The sequence below is a fragment of the Pan troglodytes genome, chromosome 3 (assembly GCF_028858775.2).
Source record: "Pan troglodytes isolate AG18354 chromosome 3, NHGRI_mPanTro3-v2.0_pri, whole genome shotgun sequence".
Lineage (NCBI taxonomy): Eukaryota > Metazoa > Chordata > Mammalia > Primates > Hominidae > Pan > Pan troglodytes.
In genome coordinates this window covers 157,012,129-157,032,940 of record NC_072401.2, presented here as the reverse complement: position 1 = coordinate 157,032,940, position 20,812 = coordinate 157,012,129, and the positions used below count along the sequence as shown (strand labels likewise).

Sequence of the window (20,812 nt, the reverse complement as noted above, 5' to 3'; positions counted from 1 at the left end):
GCCATATCCTCCCCTCCATGCTTTCCCCTGTATCTTAGGGATTTGAAACCTAAGAACATTTCCCTAGATCCATGCCAGTAAGGCTAGAGTTGTATAAATTTTGGAAACCAGAAGAGAAGCAAAAGGCATTAATGGATCTACAGCAGAGATGGGCAGGAGTGTGGGCTTAGCGAGCGACAATAAGATTTTATAGATAAATCTGTACTTTTCCTGTATATCATCCACTTTCGCACTGTTCACATTAATAGTAGTTTCTTGCAATTTTGCACTTCCTGGTTTCTTCAATACTAGTGGATATTTTTCCTAACTTTAACTTCCCTAGCTCTTCCAGTGGTTTTATAAGACTTTAATTTCTTGAATTAAATAACTTTCTGCTAGAAATACCTGCAATGGCTTTTCTAGCTATCTGAATCATGACTGCCTCCTCCATTCTTCCCTGGTGATAAAGTTCTAGCTAATTTTGAGTGAGCCATGAATGAAATCTATGTATAGAGCCCTTTATACTTATGCATGTGTCTATGTTTAATGGCCTCCAAAAAACGAAAGAAAACCAACCTGATTCTGAACAAATATATCTTTACTGGACTCTTGTGTAGCTAAAACCTTCTTTTCCTAGAAGACATATGCTAAAATGGGAAACATTTATGGTTTACAACCTTGCAAATCTATCTTCAAGTCTTGGCTTTAATAAATATACTTCACTTCATAAACTCAATTTCCTTGAAGGATATTTATTGACTACTAACTTGATGTCAAGAATTGCAAGTATCTGTGATAACCACAATGGTTAAGACAGTCCCTGTCCTGGCCCTCATGATACTTAAAATCTAGCAGCAAATATTAGTGGAAAAAAAGAATCTATATGAGATAAAAAACACAGGCACAGTCAGGTTCTAAACAACCTTCCATGTCGTAAAAAGATGCTGAGTTTATCATATAAGGAGACGTTAAAGTGTTTTCATCAGAAAAGTGATTTGATAAAATATGAGTTTTTGAAAAATTACTATGGATAATGGGTTAAAGTCAGATTGGATGGGAAGAAAACAAGATATAGAGACCAATTAGGAAGTACCTATATTAATCCAGATGAGACATAATAGCATTCTGGGGAGACAATCATAGCCTGGACCAAGGGAATGGAAAAAGGTAAGTTGATTAAAGAAACACGTAGGAATTAAAACAAGATGTGGGAATTAATTAGATACATGCGATAAAGTGACTTGTAAAGGGTGATTCCAAAATGTAAGGCTTTTGGGAAATAGGTACATAGTAGTGTCATGATTGAGACAGAGAATACGGGAAGACAACGTGGAGGGGAGATGGGATGAGGTGTGCATTGAAATGGCAGGTTCTGTTTGAGACATATTGGATTTGATTTGCTGGTGAGACACCCATGTGGACATGGTCTATTGGCCAGTAGAGATACAGAATTGAAGTTAAGAAGAAAGGTCTTGTCTGAAAAATGAAGATCCACGTATCCTCATATTATGTATTGTAATTGCAGTCATAGGAGTGGATCCATTGACTCAGGTTCAGGTACAGAATGGAAAGAGAGCTGGACTAACTGTGGAACAGCAGCCTTTATTTTTCTTTTTTAGTTGCATTAGTCTTACTGCCTTGTCTTAGACAAGCACTCTGATATAAAATTCCACACAATTTCTCTCATTTTCCCAACTTTTTAATTGCAACATAAAGCCACTACATAAAAGGTATTTTATTAATGAATTGACATAATGAATTGGATAAGATATATGTTAATTGAATCATTAATTGGATTCTAATAATTTACTAATACAACATGTAACACAGTAGCATATACATTTCTTACAGTGTAATAATTCACCAAGAGGGAGGGTAAATCTTTAACCACAGTTTTCTATTAGCATCTTAAGCAAAGTGACTGCTACTTAAAAGACAAAAAGGTTATTTTTGAACAATTTGCTGAGTCTAACATAAAAATGAATCATTTGATTATATATTACAGATATACATTACTTTTTGTTCGCTTCTTAAAGTCTTACACCTAATCTAACATATTGTTTTCATTCTTTTTCAGTATTCCAGAAGTGCAGTGCACTTAAAAACCAGTCCTTTATATCTATCATGGAAGGAATTTAATAGGAGCTATAGTATGAATTTTAAATATATCCATAAAGTAAAGCTCTCCAGTTCATAAAATTAATGTTGTAACTATATATCATATGCATGTTGAAGTTTTTTGCTTTAAAAATATATTCACAAATTCTGTCATATTTACAAAAATATGACTGTAATGAAACTTTAACAGCATCTAAAGACGTATGACTATTTTAACATCTCAGTTGTTATTTTTTATGAACATAGAAGGTTTTTAACCATCTTTGGTCGGGTACTATTGAAATAACAATTTTATTCATAATATAATTAAATAAAAAATACTGTAGCATCTATGTTCTACAATTTATAGAAACAATTTTTATGTATATATTCATATTATATAAAAATATAGCTAATTATTTTGAAAAGAAGATAAATAACTTATGTGAAATTGGTTTGAAATACAACATTTGCAAGAAGAAATGAATCCAGTGTTTTTAGTACCTCTTACAGATAGGTCCATTTTAATGTAATTACATTGTTTTATTTAGTATGAATGGGTCCGTGGAGGATGAATTTCAAAGAAAATAACACTGCAGTGTTCTTTAAATACATGAGAGCTATGTACCTGTGCAAAAATAGCTTGTAAATACTGTGAAATGTTACAACATGCCACAAAAATTATTCTCTAGTCTGATTTAAATTTTAGTGTAGACAAACTTAGCTCCAATAGGAATAATAACAGAAATCATACATGTTCAAAAAGGTATAACAATAAAAGTATCAAGTTGTATTCTTGTTATCTAAATAGTATCTCCATAAAGCAGATGTAACTTGAAATTAGAAATTAAATGATGGTTTGCATTTCCTGCAATTCTGAGAATTTCAGCTTTTGATTCAGAGTTGAAGAAACTTTCACCAAACGTGCAATTGGTTTTAAGAACAATTGGCTCACTGAGTGTTGAGGAGTTCCCCTATCATCTGCCAAAATATTAATTATATAGCAAATTTCAGTTTATTTCCTCGAAGCCATTCATATAGTTGGCAATCTTTTCCTGCAGCATTCCCTGATGGATTTTGTCTAGAGAATGAACAAAAAAATCAAAATGCGATGAAGGAGAGCCTGTGGCTCCCTGGAGAAATTTCTGTTCAGTGGTGTTTTCATAAGCCAAGCAGGGAGCAGTGAACTGCACACCTCCCCAGTCCAGGTCCTAATGTGATTTGAAAGTCAACTTATTTTCCCACCGTCTCTTGGCAATGCTTTGATAATACCAATTTCTTGTTCAAGTTTTCTTCACTCCAGGAAAATAATCAAAAGTACTTCTCTCTGCTTTTACTCATAATTCAACCTACTACCCAACCAACTGTTAAGTAAACCATTTTGTTGCCTTATCTTTGAATTCCAGTATTTTCACACAGGCTCTGCCCAGCCAGTTTTCCAGGAATTAAACAGCAGATGCTTCCATTTAGATCCACTTCTTCTTTAAAATGGGAGATCAGTTTTCACTTGTGAGCCGCCATCAACCAGATTCATAGCTCTGGTCAGAATTCATCCATACATTTTCACACCACAGCTTCCTTAGACATTGGTAGCCTCTGTGAAAGAGTCATTGGGGCCACTGTTCTTTCTGACCTCCAGGTTCTTTTTAGCCTTGAATGTCACGGACACCTCAGAGTGAATGGCATCCAATCGCTGCTCACAGCGGAAGGCCGAGAGGAAAGCCTTTCTGTAGTTGCTGTTCATCCAGCCATAGAGAAGGGGATTGGCAAAAGTGGAGCACATAGCGATAATGTGGAACACTGTGAAGATGAGTTTGTACTCCTTCAGGTCCAGGACCTGGCTGTCAATGTCAACGGCAAGCTGGAAGGCATGGAGAGGCAGCCAGCTGACCGCAAACACCACCACCACACACACCAGCATTTTGGTGGTTTTTTGCCTTCGCTGATGGTAGTGGTCATTTGCAGCTCCAGGACTGACATGGTTCTTCAATTTACTCCAAATGCGAGTGTAGGAAAATGATATAATGCCCAGAGGCAAAACATACAAGATCAACAAGGAAGAAAGACTGTAGACAGTGCCATAGATGCTCTTCTCCTCGCCAGGCCACTTTTCAGTACAGGCCACAATCTCAAAGTCCGGAATGATCTCAATCAGCGAATACTCCCGGAAGATGGCCAGGGGACTTGCCAGCAGGGCACTGATGCCCCAGGCCAAGCCAATAATCAGGAAGCTGATTCGCTTGGAGATCTTGCTCTCTAGGTGGTAGACTATGCACCTGTGCCGGTCCAGGGCAATTACTGTCAAGGTGATTGTGGATACTTGTACTGCCAGGCCCTGGGCATAGGGCACCAGGTGGCACAGGACAGGACCCATTTTCCACTCCCCCATTAAGGTATAGGTAAGAGTGAACGGTAGACACAGAGTGTTCACCAAAAGATCTGCCACAGCCAGATTGGCAATGAAAAAGTTGGTTACTGTGCGCATGCTCTTGAATTTGATCACCACATGGATCACCAAGGAGTTGCCAATTACCCCAAGCAAGATAATGGAGCAGTAGGCCAATATGAGAACAACTTGTACCTCAATCAGCTTGGTACTATCTATAAGCTCTGGCTCAGGGTCAGGGACCAGTTCACCTCTAGGAGTTGTTTGTGGCCCGTATTGTTCCACCTTCATTTCTTCCACTGTCTGGTTCTCATCAGCCTCTGCACCTATTGGACCCATTTTCAGTACAGGTCCACTTGGCCTGCAACCAGCACAAGAGTCTACAACCTAAAAAGAAAAAACAAAATAAAACAAAACAACAACAACAACAACAACAACAAAAACCAATGGAACGAGGAAAACACAAAGGTGAAGCAAAGAAATTTCACAAATGGACTGGTTTAATTTTGGTTGGGGATCAAAATATCCTCTACTCTCTAAAATTGTGCGTAGCAAAACATTTTAATGAAATAGACCCTTTAATAAGTCTATTGTCAAATATGGATCAATTAAATCAGGTTTCTGAAATATATGCTATGACGGTAAAGTATAATACCGATAGTATAGACATAATTTCAAAGTGAATGCTATTGAATGGATTAATTTCATTTTAAGTGGAATGAATATTATAAACTTTATGAATTGTATAACCACTATGAATTCATTGAATTAATTTTCAGGTAGATAAAAAAGTAAAGTTTCCTTCATTATCTTGACTGTTTCAAATTTATAAATATACAGCAACAAATTGTATAAGAAAGGGGAACATATTAAAACTATTTGTCTGGTGCCTGAACCTTGGGACTATGAATTATCTCAGATAAACCAAGCAGATTCTGTTTTTGGTGCAGGATTTAGTATTAAAAATAGTATTAAAATATATAGAAGAGTTACTTTTTTAAAATTTAATTTCAATAGCTTTTGGGGTACAAATGTTTTTTGGTTGCACGGATGGATTGTATGGTAGTAAAATCAGATTTTAGTGCATCTGTCACCCAAGTAGTGTACCTTGTACCCAATATGTAGTTTTTTTATCCCTCACTCCCATTCCAACCCTCTCCTTTATGAGTCTCCAAAGTCCATTATACCACTCTGTATGCTTTTGTGTACCCACAGCTTAGCTCCTACTTACAAATGAGAACCTATTGTATTTGATTTTCCATCCTAGTTACTTCACTTAGAATAATGGTCTCCAGCTCCATTCAATTTGTTGCAAAAGACATCATATCATTCTTTTTTACAGCTGAGTAGTATTCCATGGTGTATTACATACCACGTTTTCTTTATCCACTCAATGCTCTAAGGACACTTGGGTTGGAACAGTTGCTTTTTTGAATGATCTTAAATAAAGTTCTGAACTAACATATAACATTTCATGCTTTCTCAAAATCTCTGTTAGCCCCCACATTTAAGAGAACCCGCAGACTAGTAGGTTACATATCTCTTCCACCTGTTATTTTCTCATCGTTTCTACAACATTGGTTTTATTCTTCTTAATCTCTTATCATGATTACTCTAATCATCTTCTAACTTACCTCCCATCCTCTTTTGCTTTTATTTATTAATTAATTCATTCACCTAACAGAAATAATCGAGTGTCTACTCAATGCCAGGGGTGGCTTTACCATCCTGGCACCTTTACTTCTTCAAACCTGCATGCATCATGCATTTAAAAACCTATGTCTTGAACTAGGGCTTTTGCCGGGTGAAGACAAGAGGATAGTACCTCTATCTAAGGCTCTCACATTTTACTGGACAATGCCTACTCTGATATTAAAATTTTTTTTCTGAAATTCAAATGTGATCATATTGTTTTCCTCAATGTCTCCAGATTGTTTGAAACAATTACGATGTATTTTTTTAATATAAGTTTCATTTTTTCAGTCTGTTAAAGCATTCAGAGCCCAACACCATGGTGGTAGTACCTTTCAAATATGTTCATAATCACAAAAGGCTGCCACTGTTCATTCAGAGCTTCTTTTATGAATTTGTTTTTATGACCCTTTCAATAAATGTGTTTGTAATTAATAGCATCTAACACCATTGGTAGGAAAGTCATATATTTATTCAGCCCACAGATAATGCTTGGCTGGGCCTATGTGCCCCCCAGCTCCTTCCCTCACCGTTCCTCTGTTCTGTTCTGCTCTGTACCACAGGAGGGCTGACTCTCACAGAATACATTTTCAAGCTCCAAGTCCTTGGGATTCTGGCTGGGTTTGGTCGGTGGGAGGCACTGGCAGGCAGCAGGAAGGGAGAAGCCACTATATTCTTCTTCCTCCCTCTCTGCTCTTGGCAGTGCCTCTACAGCAGTTCTGTAGCTCTGGTTTTCATAGGACAGACCTATTGCGATTCTGATTCCAGAGGGTGTCCCTGTTCCGGGGGCCTTGGTCACACTACCTCTTCCTCATGTCCATCCAGCTGGAGGCAGTAATGACTTCCAGCTCTTGGTAATCCCTAGGTAGTCTCAACATCCATTGTTTGGCTTCCATCACTTGTTTAATCAACTATCTGAATTAAATTACTCCTTTTTTACATTCTTGAATAGATTCTGTTTTGCGTGATCTGATAATAACATACATATATGCTTTCATTAATTTGCTCTCCCACCAAAGGATCTGCACCCACAGGTTGACAACACTGGCCTATAGAAGAAAATCCCAACTCCTTAGCCTGACATTCGAGGCTTTTCTTGAACTCATCCCTGCATATCCCTCTGGCCTCATCTCTGCTGACAGCCCAATATATACTGTCCACTTCTGTCATACTGCCTTACTTCCAATTCCAGTAACACCTGAGCCTTTTTCATGCCTCTCTGCCCTCCCCGTTTTAAACTGGGAAGCCTCTCAGTTACCCCAAGCCCCTGTGCTCACTTCTAATGCCACATGTACCACATGCCACGTTGTGACTGTTTTCCTTCGTTTACCCACCACAGCAATCTCCTTGAAGACAGAACCTGGACCTTCTTCCTCCATTGTTTAATCCCTAGCACACTATATAGCATATTAAAGGTACTCAGCAATTTGGCAGAACAAATATAAAGCTAAAGGAAAGCACAATTATACTGAATAATCAATGCCAGCCAAATGGAAAGTATAATTTTGATCCTTTCCTTTACTGAAGACAACTGCCTATGTAGGGTTCTTCCCTATGACATAACATCCATATGCTTATTTTCTTATTCTTAATCAGATAACTGCTTATACAAAAAAAAATTGTCCTGAGACCCTGTTAAATTAATTCCCGATTATAACATTTTAAATTGTCAGTATAACCCATAAAGAAAACTTTCTGTTTCAAAGGTTTCTGCTCCCCCAACTCTCTTTCTCCCGCTCCATTTATCTCACTTTTTTTTTTTCTTTCCGCATCTTTCCCTCATTCTCTGTCTCTTACCACTCACCCTTCCACAGGAGCCTTACTATACAGAGAGACATGAGAGTTTCCATGTACTCAGGTGTTTGCCGTACTGATATATTCCTGCTCCCTCTGCATAAATTTCACGTAGAACATTCCAAGGAGCCCCAGCCTCTTTTCACATGTGCCTCCATTCCTTAGTAATTAGAGAAATCTGAAACAAACCATTCATATCTTGGAGTGTATATTTGATAGGCCACACCATATCCCCTAGACTAAGAAAGAGACTGGTTTTAGAGTACAGTTACTCAATCCTGACAAGCCATTTAGCCATTTACAGAATTAAAGAGACTCCAAGAGGCTGGACTTTGGAGGTTATACCTGACTAAATTGAGAGGAAGCATGAGATTGAAGGATACTAGGAGGAAGAGTATACTTGATTTTTTGATTTGCTTTGCTTTTTCTTCTCAGTCTTGTTTTATAAATTTTGAAGCCCTTTTATTTACAACTTCTCTGTAGGAATGGTTGTTGATCTACAAGCTCTTAGAATATAGACAGTGTTAGCTGTGCTTAAGCAGGTTATTGGCCTTCAGCCAGGTCAAAACATTACCCAGAGCAGAAAATGCATCATTTCATGACAGCACTTCTGGAAAAGTGGGAAAGGAAAATGGTACACAGAGGAAGTTGCCATCAAAAGCACACAAAGGAAACAGCAAGCAGACAAGGGAATAACCTTTCTTTGAAATAAGGCAAAATGAGATATTTACATTACTTTAAGACATTTAAAGAGAACTTTTACTGGTACAATTTTCCTGAATAAGGGAATCCTTAGAAACTTTGTCATAGAAACATTTCTTTGCAGAATAGGAAAAGAGTTTCAGGACTTCCCCCAACAGCCCACCACCCAAGATTCAAATAACCTCAAGTTATTTGAGTCAGAGACCAGTTCATGCTTTGAGGAGAGATGTTTAAATCTGTGGGGGCTTTTTGCAACAATATTGTCACAGGTTGGCCTTAGTAAACCTACACATCTTATCAAGCACAATATCTTCCAGAACATTTTTCCCAGGGAAAAATATCTCAGAAATCAGTCTCAGAAATCAAAAGCCCTGCATTTGCCTACACTAATTAGTTCTAGGAATGGGGGCAGGGGAGGGGGAAGAAGGGAAGTTTCAAGAATGCTACATACAAGACATGATTGTTTGGCTAATCAGTAGAAAGTTGAAAATATTCACCAAAGGGTGTGGGAAGCCTTTCTTTGGAAACAGCATCTCCATTTCATGTCACTGAATTTTAAATGATGTGTACCTATTGCAAAAAGTCTCAAAGCTTTTAATTTTGCCTCTTTCCCTGCCACCAAAAGCTCCTGCCAGTGGGTGAGCCTTTCTGATGGAAAATGAGCAAACGCTTAAATGAATGTGTCTCCTCTTGAACGGCTTTGGAGAATCCAATAGGACCTTCTGCTTTAGACGAGTGTTCGATTTTTAAAGAGGCAGGAACAATAACAACTTACTGTTCTGGAAAGATAATGACCTATCTCAAAGAAGGGTCAAGGAAATAGTAAATAATCTTCAACAGAAAAGGGAAAATCTAGAGAAAGTAGAAAATGGGGATGGTATTACATCCTCCAAACCGCCACCTCCCGCCTAAAGGAGGAGGAAAAAGTCCATACACTCATGAGGACCTCCTCATGTCCCTCTTCATAGGAACCGAGCGCTCCTCTAGGGATTTTCTTGTTCCCAGGAGGTGATCAGAGTTAGGAATTACACTTACTGACCTGGACCTCGCGTTTTTGCGGAGACGCGGAAACAAGATGTGTGCAGTCCGTCTGTCCAATGATTAGCCAGCCGACCTGGAGAGGGCCCTGGAAGGTGCCCAAAGGCAAGTCCGGTTCCGTCCCTCCTAGGGTCCAGGACAGCCCGCGCCGCGCGGGCCGGCAGCCGGAGCAGTCAGAGCGGCTGGGCGGTTGGCGCTGCCGGGTCTGCTGCCGACCTCTCAGGCCAAGCGCGCCTGGGCACCGCACTCACTCGCGGGGTGGGCGGGTGAAGGTGGGAGGATCAGAGATGGGAGCGTGGGGAGGGGGCAAACCCCACCCTTAAACACAAGAAAACAGGTGCAGAGGCTGCGGGCGATGGTCCTGCAGGGGAGGGGACTGGAGGAGAAGTTTTGGTGGCGAGGGAGCAGGAACAGTGTCCAGGGTCTCTCAGCCGCCTCCCGGGCTTGCAAGCCCGCTCAGCCAGACCTTACCCAGAGGGGCGCCCCCTCGCGGGTCCCCAGCCACCACCTGCAGCTGCTGCTGTCACCTGCTGTGCCACCCCCAAGTTTGATACTCTGGGCGTTTGCGCCACCCCTACCTCCCTTCCCTTCCACGAATCTCTCCCTTTGCTCTCTAACCCCCAGTTCCGCGAGAGATGGCCCGGCGAAGACAGACCTCCTGGACTTGAGGCCGACTTCACCAAATCCGCCCCGGGAAAAGGCGAGGGCAAAGGCGGGGCGGACAGACCCAGCTGCGGCTGAGGGACTGAGGTCCCTAGCAAGGCAGGCGAGCGAAGGAGACCTCAGGCTGGCGGGAGGAGGGTCGGGGCTGGAGAATCCCCGCGCCTCGTAGGGGCTGAGAAAATTCCACAACTTCCAATCGAGAGTTGTTTTCTTTTGTGTGTGTAGGAGCAGAGATGGGGAGCTGGATCCGCGCAGAACCCCGGAAAAGCGCCAGCAGGATTGCACCGAGAACAAATCCTCCGCACCCTCGCCCAGGGCTGGGGCGCAGTGCGCTGGTGCTCCTCTAGCTGGGCGGTCCCTGTGCTCCAAACAAGAAGGTAAAGCGAGTTCAGATCCTGCTGCCCATGATCAGCAATTTCCCTAACAGGTGTCTGCAGACAGTTTATAAGTTGAGTAGTGCAGATTCAGACTCGATAGCCAGGAACCTGTGTAGTGAGCTCTGGCTCAGGTTAAAAGCTAGGATAGGGATAGGATAGGAAAGCTATGGGACACGAATAAAACACAATCTCTCTCTCTCTCTCTCCAGATAGCTGACTTCCGGATCCTTCACTCTTTGATCCTGACCCAAGCCACTCGTGCCACTAGGAGCGCATGCCTATGGAATACTCGCTCCTGTCTCCTTGTGGTGAAGCCTTCCGCTAATGCCCAGAGCCTCCCAGGCTGGATTAGTGGGTAGGAGCAAAACAGGATAGTGGAGACAATCAGCAGAGCAGCAGCGTCTATTTCCTCGGGATTCCTCCCAGGAACCCTATTCGAAGCCATTCCTTCTAAAAGTTTGCAGCCAGTCTCTCTTTCCTTTGTTGGTTTTAAGAGGAGGCAGTAGAGCTACCTACATACAAAAACGAAAGCCTGATACTGGTAACCTAAGTCTTTACTTAACCATCCTCTTCGGAGGCTTTGCACACATTACTTTTCCTCTATGCATTGTCATTTCTGAAATAAGGATGGTCATACTGGTGTGCTTGGAATTTCTCTGAAATATACTCCTAAAAGATTAGATTAAGATTAGATTCCGCTACTCTAAAATGAAAAAAATATATTTATCTGTTTAAAAAGGTAATACATATTCTCCAAGATGTTAATTAAAGGCTTCCCTCAAATGGATTGGATTTTCAGTTCCTTCAGGGTTTTCCACACCCTAATGGTATTGCATTTGTAAGGCATTTTTACAGTGTAACCTGAAATTAATCTTCAGTTAATATAGTATTATGCCCACAGGAGTATAGGAATTGTTTATAAAACAAAGCAGCCTGGGCTTTTCAAATACCTAGAAACAAAGGTAAACAGAAATGGAAATGTTTAACATGTTCTACACAGTTCCACTTAAAGTCTTTTAGTAGTTGTTTTTGTTTTGTTTTGTTTTGTTTGTTTTTTCCTTAAGAAAGTACTCTTTGCCCAAATATGTGTTATGTGTGACAGGTTCCATTCTTCTCAATATATCTGCATTGGTGAAGAATGAACCATATACCAATAAGTTATAACTTTAAAAGAGTAGAAATGGATTTAAACAATGACCACAAAAACAAATCAAATATCCAGCAAAACAGATGAGTGTTGTCTTTTAGGGCAATTGCTTTGGAAAATTCAACTGATTTCACTGACATTGATTGCACAAAACACATTTTATCTTCTTTAAAATTGCCTTTCAGAAGCGTATTAGCAGCCATAACCAACTATTTGCCTCACTCTCTTATAGATGTGTGTTTGTCTTAGTAGATTCATATAGTTCCACAGACATCTAGTCAGCAACCTCAAAAGAGTAAATGGTCTCTCTGATTAATGTCCTTTAATAAAGTTCAGAATTGGATGAGAAACTGATAAACTGAAATGAAAGTCACTTCATAGTGTATCATATTATCAAGGAGAGCTGTGGGAATTAGCTTATGACACTTTTGTGCATCACAGTCTAATTCATATCCTTAAATGTGCATACATATCCTGTGTATTGTAGTAACAACGAACCACTCTGATGAATGTCCATAAACCCAGTTGTGACACTGACAGGAGTTTGGGAGTTTGTGGAAGTGGTGGTGAAATATCGATTAATCCAAATTGAAATAGGACAAGATTATTGATGCTTGATTTCTTTTGTATCAAATCATTTAGTTGCTCAGGAAATTCCATTTCTAACCAGAATATGTGCTGTGACTGCTCTTCAAATAGACAACAGACTCAAACTCAGATGCCTGCATGGTTAGGGCCAATGACATAAATGGACCAGCATGCTAGGTTGTAGGAGAGAGTGGAAAATGTTGATTGCCATAACACCTTGAAGAGCACAAAAGCACATGCTATAGCTAAATGGGGAGATTGCTTCTCAGATTACACTCAGCTGGCCTGCAAAAATCTTGATTCAGTATTCTCAGATACGATTTTTAAGAGAAGCAAAATCCATATTGTTAAAAATCTTCTGAATTTTAAATAAACCAAATTAATTTTTAAAAATCCAAAACTCCTAGTGGACAGGCCAAAATAAATAAGAAATCATAGATAGATAGATAGATAGATAGATGATAGATAGATAGATAGATAGATAGATAGATAGATAGATAGCAGCCTGACTCATCATGGGCCTCCAATATTGTAACCTGTTACATTAATATTTGATGTCTGACAAATCTCCTTAAATATTTAAAACATAGTTCTACTACCATTTCCCCTACCCCATAGACCATTTCTCAATGCACAGAAATACAAAAGGAATACAGCCAAAGATTAGTTGCCAAATAAGTAATTTTCTTTTCCATTTCTGGTTGAATAGATATTCCCAAGGAGACTCTGAAGTAAGAGATTTGTTGAATAACTGAACAATCCAAATATTTTAGATAGCTAGATGAAATTTCAGAAAAGCTCTCCATTAAAAAAGTTCAATAATATCAGTATTGAGGACCACTTGTGATACATACTTATTAGATAAAGAAAATCATGATACAGATTTCCTTCAGTGTAATTTCATTTTAACAGCAAAGATGCTTCCCCCATGGTATAAATAATTTCATTGTTATTTTGATTATAAAAATTATAATCATTGTAAAAGTTAGAATAAACAAAAACATCATAGAAGAAATAGGCATTATCTAAAACAATGCAGTCCCACAGAACTTTCTGCAATAATGGAAATGTTTTGTATCTGGGCTGTGCAGTACAGTAGCCACTAGACATATGTGGTTATTGAGCACTTGACGTGTGGCTAGTGCAACTGAAGAACTGAAATTTTAAATTTTATTGAATTGTAGTTAATTTGAATGTAAAACTAAATATAGTTGACCCTTGAACAGCACAGTTTGAACTGCACAGGTCCACTTAAACTCAGATCTTTTTCACCCAAACACAAATGGAAAATACAGTGTTTGCGGATGTGAAATGGCCTTTACAGAAGGTCCATTTTTCATATATGTGGTTCTGCAGGGCTGACTGCCAGACATGAATATGCAAGGATTTTGGCATATGCAGGGGTCCTGAAACCAATTGCTGCTCTCCCCGCCCCCCGCCCCAGTATACAGAATGACAACTGTAGCCACATAGGGAGCGTAAGTGGTGGACTGTATAAAGTCTAAAATTTCATCATCCAGCATGACCATCATCAGCATATTGGTGTAAAATCTCTACTTTTAATTAACTTGTAGCCTGCCTTCTCAACTTTTAAGCTTAAAAATATGTCAAAAACATATTTCCATTTCCTTAATATAAATATACATCCTTCCTTTAATGGTTGCCTAGTCATAAACTGTATGATTATATTCTCATGAGTTATTGTTGTTATGGACAAAACTGTGAGAAATGATCTTGGATATATTTGCAGTACCTTTGTCCAGTTATTTCTTTCACATAAATCCAGCAGGGAGTAAGAGCAAGGTATTTTAAAATTTTTTCCTTAAGCCAAGTTCACACTACATAAACCTTAACCACAAAGGTTAAATTGAATGATGGGAAAACCAAGAAACTTCTTCCATGAAAAGGCAAATACTTCAGGTAACATGGAGTCCACGTAAAGTGTTCAGTATAAAATTTCAGTGGCCCCAGGTGGGGAAGATTGAAATGGGGAAACTAAATCAGGAGGGAAAAAAAGCACAAGAGAATAAGTTTCTTTGGATTCCAGGGTTTCCTGTTTTCACTCTGCCAGAAAGCTAGTTTTTTCGTTTTTTTTTTCCCCTCACCTTAATATCAGGGTTCCCTGAGAGATTATTGAATAACTTGTAAGCCATATCAACCTGACTTAAGCCACAGACAGAACAAAGTGGTGCAGTTCGGCTGGAATGTGGAAGCTGATTCCCAAAGAAAAGAAGTAAACCCACAAATCAGGCCACTGGCCAAAAGGAAGAAATTTGAGGAAGGGAGGAAGAGCACAGGACCAAAGAGTGAGCACAGCCAGCTGAAGTGGAAGAATTATCTTAACTCCAGTAATGTAAGAAAAGCTCAGAGAAGCTAATAAAGTCATGTACTTAACTTCTTAGGTTAAACAAACAAAGCCTAATAAGTTCCTAGTTAGGAAATATTAATAATCAAACTAGCTGAACATGTAGTTATGATGTTTAGCATATTGAAAACTGATTGTCTTGCTTTATTTAAATGCTTGATACATTTAGTGAATATTTTTAAGCTTATTAAGTCCCTCTTGTAGAACTAGTATTTAAAGTTTCAATAATTGCCTTGTAGCAAAAATTATGGAACCTAGATATCCTAATGGCCATTTGGTTGTAATATAGATTCTCAATAGGTCATATGGATATTTCTGTTTGGATCTATGCCTGCTTTTCCTTTCATGGAGGAGAAGGAGCAGAAGGAGTTAATACCTGAACAGATATAATTGGGGCTGCATCAAATACACATATAAAAAAGTCTATATAAATGTACTACTTTAAAATAGTCTTTTTAAAAAAAACTTCATTTTTTGAAAAACTAGTCAATCTAATCAAGTTTGTTCTGATGAAAAATTGACTTCCTTCTCTGACCTTCATTTTTAGCGAGTAGTCCAGTAAAGTTTGAATGGGCAAGAAATGGTCTTCAAATCGTGAACTTCACAAATCTCATAGGCTAAATTTCTTAAAATATTTGTATGCAATATGAATAAGGCAGGTGTCTTATTCAAGAAAAGCAAGTAGTCATTCAAAGTAAAACGTATGCTACTTCCTAAACTGGGCATATCATTTGCTATGATTTTTATTTCTGTGGATTTGGCTTTTTATTTTTGTTTTGAGTTTTTAATTGCAAATTCAAAGCAATTAAGCAGGATTATAAGCAACATATGCAGCATGTTGCTGAGATTTTTACTTTTTAGCAATCATCCAAATGGATATTGATACTGGTAAGGAACCAAATCTAAAAGGGTATTTAAATGCAAATGATTCACAGTTTGAATTTTAACTAAGAACAAAGGAAGGGACATTTTTAAGTGGAATTCAGAATTTAATCAATGCAAATTTTCATTTGATTATCTGAAACATGCACAGAAGACCCATGGCTAAAGAGGAAACATGCACCATTTTAGAAATTTCAATTTTATTTAATAAGTGTTTATCCTTGTAGCATATAGAGACATAATTTGATATATATTTTTGAATCATACACTGAAAACAAATTTAAGTTTTAATTTTTTTAAAAAGAGTACAAGTAAAATCAAAGCTCTTTCTCATGCTAAATTACTATTGATATCTCCTGAGAAAGGGGAAGTGAAAGATTTATATACAGTTTTCACATAGCATTTTGGAGATGGTGAAATGTTTTATTCAAAATAAAAATTTCAGAACATGAAATGAATAATGCAAGTAGCATTTAATTCATGACTCATTACTCTTTTATTATACAAAAGAATTATATAAAATCCATATACGATTTTATTACGCACCACTCCTACAAAGAAATCTTTATTGAGACTGTATGCTAGACACTGTCCGTGTAAAGATGAATTGCACACAGACTTGCTATTGATTGTCTCTAGTCTGTTAAGGGTACACAGGCTTTTAAATAAAGAAATACATTAAACAGATTGAGATTTCTGAGTGGACTCTGACAGCAGCTTTGAGACCCCAAGGAGGAATGGTCATTTGTTTTTGTTTTTGTTTTTGTTTTAAATGAATCTTATGTATGGGAAGAATTAGAGAAATGCTTTATGGAGGAGGTACCCCAACCCTTTGTAAACCTAGATAGAAATACTTCTTGGCTTTAGCCAGCATTGGGATACCATCTTCTTTATGAAATATATTTCTCCATTGCATTTAACTGGGATATGTGATACTGAGTCAATGTAGAACCCAGTGGTGAAGAACAATCTTTTACATATGTCAAAGTATAATTTCCAAAGTTAAAGACATTATTCTCAAACAAAATATATAGTGAGTATATGTCAAAGATCTATTTAATTGATAAATTAAAGGGAACCGGCACAACAACAAAGCTGGTTCAAAGTAGGATCCCAAATGTGAATGCATATATAGTCAGTGAAAGGAAGAATCCTGGATAAGACTGATGCGTTAATGCAAAAGTGGTAGATATCCTGCTGTGCTATAAAGCCATAACTTTTGGACTTATATTTCTCACCAGGCAGAAATTATTTGCATCTCTGCTGGGAAAAATAAAATTTCACAATTTTCTATAAGTTTGCATCAAACTTTATGGGGCTGGACTGTAATCTAGGGCACACAATAAGTCAAACTAAATAAGTCACTTTAACCTGGCAAGTCAACTGACCTTTAGGGTCTTAAGATGATGCTCCAACGTGACATTAAAAGGGCATGTGATCATCCTGCTTTCTTATTGCAACCTAACAAACTACCCCAAAACTCAGTGGCTTAAAACAGTTATTTTATGTTGCTCTTTGTGGGTCAGAAGTTCAGGAAAGGCCCAGTTAGGCGGTTCATCTCTGATCCATGTGGCATCAACTGAAGAATGATGGTAACTTGACTCACATGTCCTGGCTCCTGGGCTGAGTTGGTGATAGTACTTGGAGGCTCATGCTTCCCCCTGTTTACACATGACAGTCTCAGAGTATTTAGACTTATAACATGGATTTTAGCTTTACAAAGAGAAAAGCTTCTAAAAGAGAGTGTTCTATGTGACCCAGGCAGAAACTATAAGGCTTCTTATGACCTCTCAAGGCCCAGAACATCTCTTCTGCTGATCCTTTGGGGGAAACAAGTCTCTAAGATCACACTATATACAAAGGGAGAAGAGGAATATACTCTACCTGTGAATGAGAAAATGGCACGTATATACAATGGAGGGAAGGAATTGATGATAGTCTAAGAGAAATATCATTACCCATCCCTTTGCCTTGCAGTATATATATTGTTTGCATTTGTAGTTTTATATTTTATTTTATTTTATTTTACTTTAAGTTCCAGGATACAAGTGCAGAGCGTGTAGGTTTGTTACGTAGGTACACTTGTGCCATGGTGATTTGCTGCACCTATCAACCCGTCATCTAGGTTTTAAGCCCCACGTGCATTAGCAGTTTGTCTTAATGCTCTCCCTCCCCTCACCCCCAAACCACCAACTGGTCCTAGTGTGTGTTGTTCCCCTCCCTGTGTCCATGTGTTCTCATTGTTCAACTCCCACTTATGGGTGAGAACATGCAGTGTTTGATTTTCTGTTCCTGCATTAGTTTGCTGAGGATGATGGCTCCCAGCTTCATCCATGTCCCTGCAAAGGACATGATTTCATTCCTTTTTATGGCTGCATAGTATTCCATGATGTATATGTACCACATTTTCTTTATCTAGTCTATCATTCATGGGCATTTGGGTTGGTTCCATGTCTTTACTATTGTAAATAGTGCTGCAGTAAACATACATGTACGTGTGTCTTTAAAGTAGAATGATCTATATTCCTTTGAGTATATACCCAGTAATGGGATCACTGGGTCAATTGGTATTTCTGGTTCTAGATCCTTGAGGAATCGTCACACTGTCTTCCACAATGTTTGAACTAATTTACAATCCCACACAGTGTTAAAGTGTTCCTATTTTTCCACAGCTTCTTCAGCATCTATTGTTTCTTAACTTTTTAATAATCACCATTCTGACTGACATGAGATGGCATCTCACTGTGGTTTTGATTTGCATTTCTCTCTCTAATGATCAGTGATGTTGAGCTTTTTTTCCCCATATGTTTGTTGACCACGTAATGTCTTCTTTTGAGAAGTGTCTGTTCCGATCCTTTGCCCACTTCTTTATGGGGTTGTTTGTTTTTTCTTATAAATTTGGTTAAGTTCTTCGTAGATTTTTGATATTAGACCTTTGTCAAATGGGTATATTGCAAACTTGTCTCACATTGTATAAGGTTGTCTGTTCATTCCAATGATAGTTTACTTTGTTGTGCAGAAGCTCTTTAGTTTAATGGTCAATTTTGGCTTTTGTTGCAGTTGCTTTTGCTGTTGTCATCAGGAAGTCTTTGCCCATGCCTATGTCGTTAACGGTATTGCCTAGATTTTCTCTAGGATTTTTATGGTTTGGGGTTTGGTTTTACGTTTAAGTCTTTAATCCATCTTAAGTTAATTTTTGTATAAGGTGTAAGGAAGGGGTCCAGTTTCAGTTTTCTGCATATGGCTAGCCAGTTTTCCTGGCACCATTTATTAAATAAGGAAACCTTTCCCCATAGCTTGTTTTTGTCCAGTTTGTCAAAGATCAGATGGTTGCAGATTTGTGGTGTTAATTCTGAGGTCTCTGTTCTGTTCCATTGGTCTATATTTCTGTTTTGGTACAAGTACCATGCTATTTTGGTTGCTGTAGACTTGTATATAGTTTGAAGTCAGGTAGTATGATGCCTCCAGTTTTGTTCTTTTTGCTTAGGATTGTCTTGGCTATATGGGCTCTTTTTTGGTTCCATATAAATTTTAAAGTAGTTTTTTTCTAATTCTGTGAAGAATGGCAATAGTAGTTTGATGGGAATAGCATCGAATCTATAAATTACTTTGGGCAGTATGGCCATTTTAACAATATTGATTCTTTCTATCTGTGAGGATGAAATGTTTTTCCATTTGTTTGTGTCTTCTCATTTCCTTGAGCAGTAGTTTGTATTTCTCCTTGCAGAGGTCTTTCATGTCCCTTGTTAGCTGTATTCCTAGGGCCTTATACTCTATTTTAGATGTTGTTTGTTTGTTCAATACACACATTAAAGAGCAATTTTCCAGTAAAGGCAGAGCCAGAGACTGCAAAATCTAAAAATTTCTCTGCCAGTAGAAGCCCAATAGGTAAGAATACACAATGAAAATAGAAGGGGTATTTACAATGTGTGCACTTAGATGAACATGGTGTTCAGTACACATAAACAATTTGTAAAAAGGAAAAATTACACTAGGAGGCAATTTCTACTTCCAGACTGTAGGTTTTAAGTAGATTTACTCTTGTATTGGTTTACTTAAACTGAATGGTATTTAAGCTTGTTAAAATCCTAGGCAAGAACACAATGCAAGGTTTCCTAGTAACCAATTTCAATATTTAACTGCCACATTCTCAACACTACTTTCATTGGGTAGTATAGCCCAGGAGGAAGGAAGTGTGGAGAGCTACCTGTACTCTACACATGGCCTTATTGTTGAGTAATGCATAGAAGTTGGTCTTAGAAGATCTGAGCAATGTCTTGAACATGTGGTTCACTTGCTATGTGATTTGAAAATGTCATTTAATCTATCTGAACTTCAGATTTCTCCACTGTAAAATAAGAGGCATATATTAAATTTGACAAGGGCATCTGACACTGAAAGTCAGTGAAATCACTTAGCTTCCCCCAACAGAAAAAAATATATATATCAAATATATATATTATATATAATATATATATCAAATATATTATATATTTATATTTATATAAGATATTTGATATATATTTATAAAATATATTTGATATATAAAAATATGTAGTACTTTATATCATAGGCATATTACTTAATTTTAAATGTTTTATATATATAACTTTTAAAGACATATATTTTTTATATACATATATTTATATATAATTAATTGTGAAATTTACTAATTTGGTATTTGGTTTGACTCCACTGAAAAAGGGTTATTTATTCATATTCATGCTATTGAATGCTTTCATCAGGCATATAACTATGAAACATGTAGAACAAATTAAAATTTTCAGATGATGCTAAGTGCATGGTTCCCAATTTTGCACTGATGTAACCCAGATAACCACAGCAAATTCACATGAGTGCTCATGGGGTATTTGACATTTTAGAGGAAAGCCCAGACATGCTCAATACCTGTTAGATACCAACATTTAATATCTATTAGGCACTGCACAAAGTACAGCTTGAGCTATTTCACAGGGTCAGTATGAAATTGTGCCACATACCTTTTGATGACATATTTTTATGAAGCTTGGTTTAAGAAATAGTTGCTGTGATACAAAGAAATTATCATGTGGAAAGTCAGAGAGGAACAGGAAATGAGAGTA

The 20,812-nt window shown here is 37.9% G+C and overlaps 1 protein-coding gene across 3 annotated transcripts in view; it reads right to left on the bottom strand.

Moving 5' to 3' along the window:
• Window positions 1-1,603: 1,603 nt before the first annotated feature.
• NPY2R (neuropeptide Y receptor Y2) overlaps window positions 1,604-20,812 on the bottom strand; it is a 43,594-nt gene continuing 24,385 nt past the window's right edge. The window contains exons 1-2 of one of the 3 annotated variants that reach the window (XM_009448435.4): window positions 9,690-9,982; window positions 1,604-4,849 (exon numbers count right to left, since the gene is read on the bottom strand). In XM_009448435.4, coding sequence (XP_009446710.1) covers window positions 3,656-4,801 — 1,146 coding nt within the window. In that variant the 5' untranslated portion in view covers window positions 4,802-4,849; window positions 9,690-9,982 and the 3' untranslated portion in view covers window positions 1,604-3,655. Of the gene's footprint in view, window positions 4,850-9,689; window positions 9,983-20,812 lie in introns of those variants that run through there. The other 2 variants (XM_009448436.5, NM_001012637.1) reach the window with 2 other exon arrangements.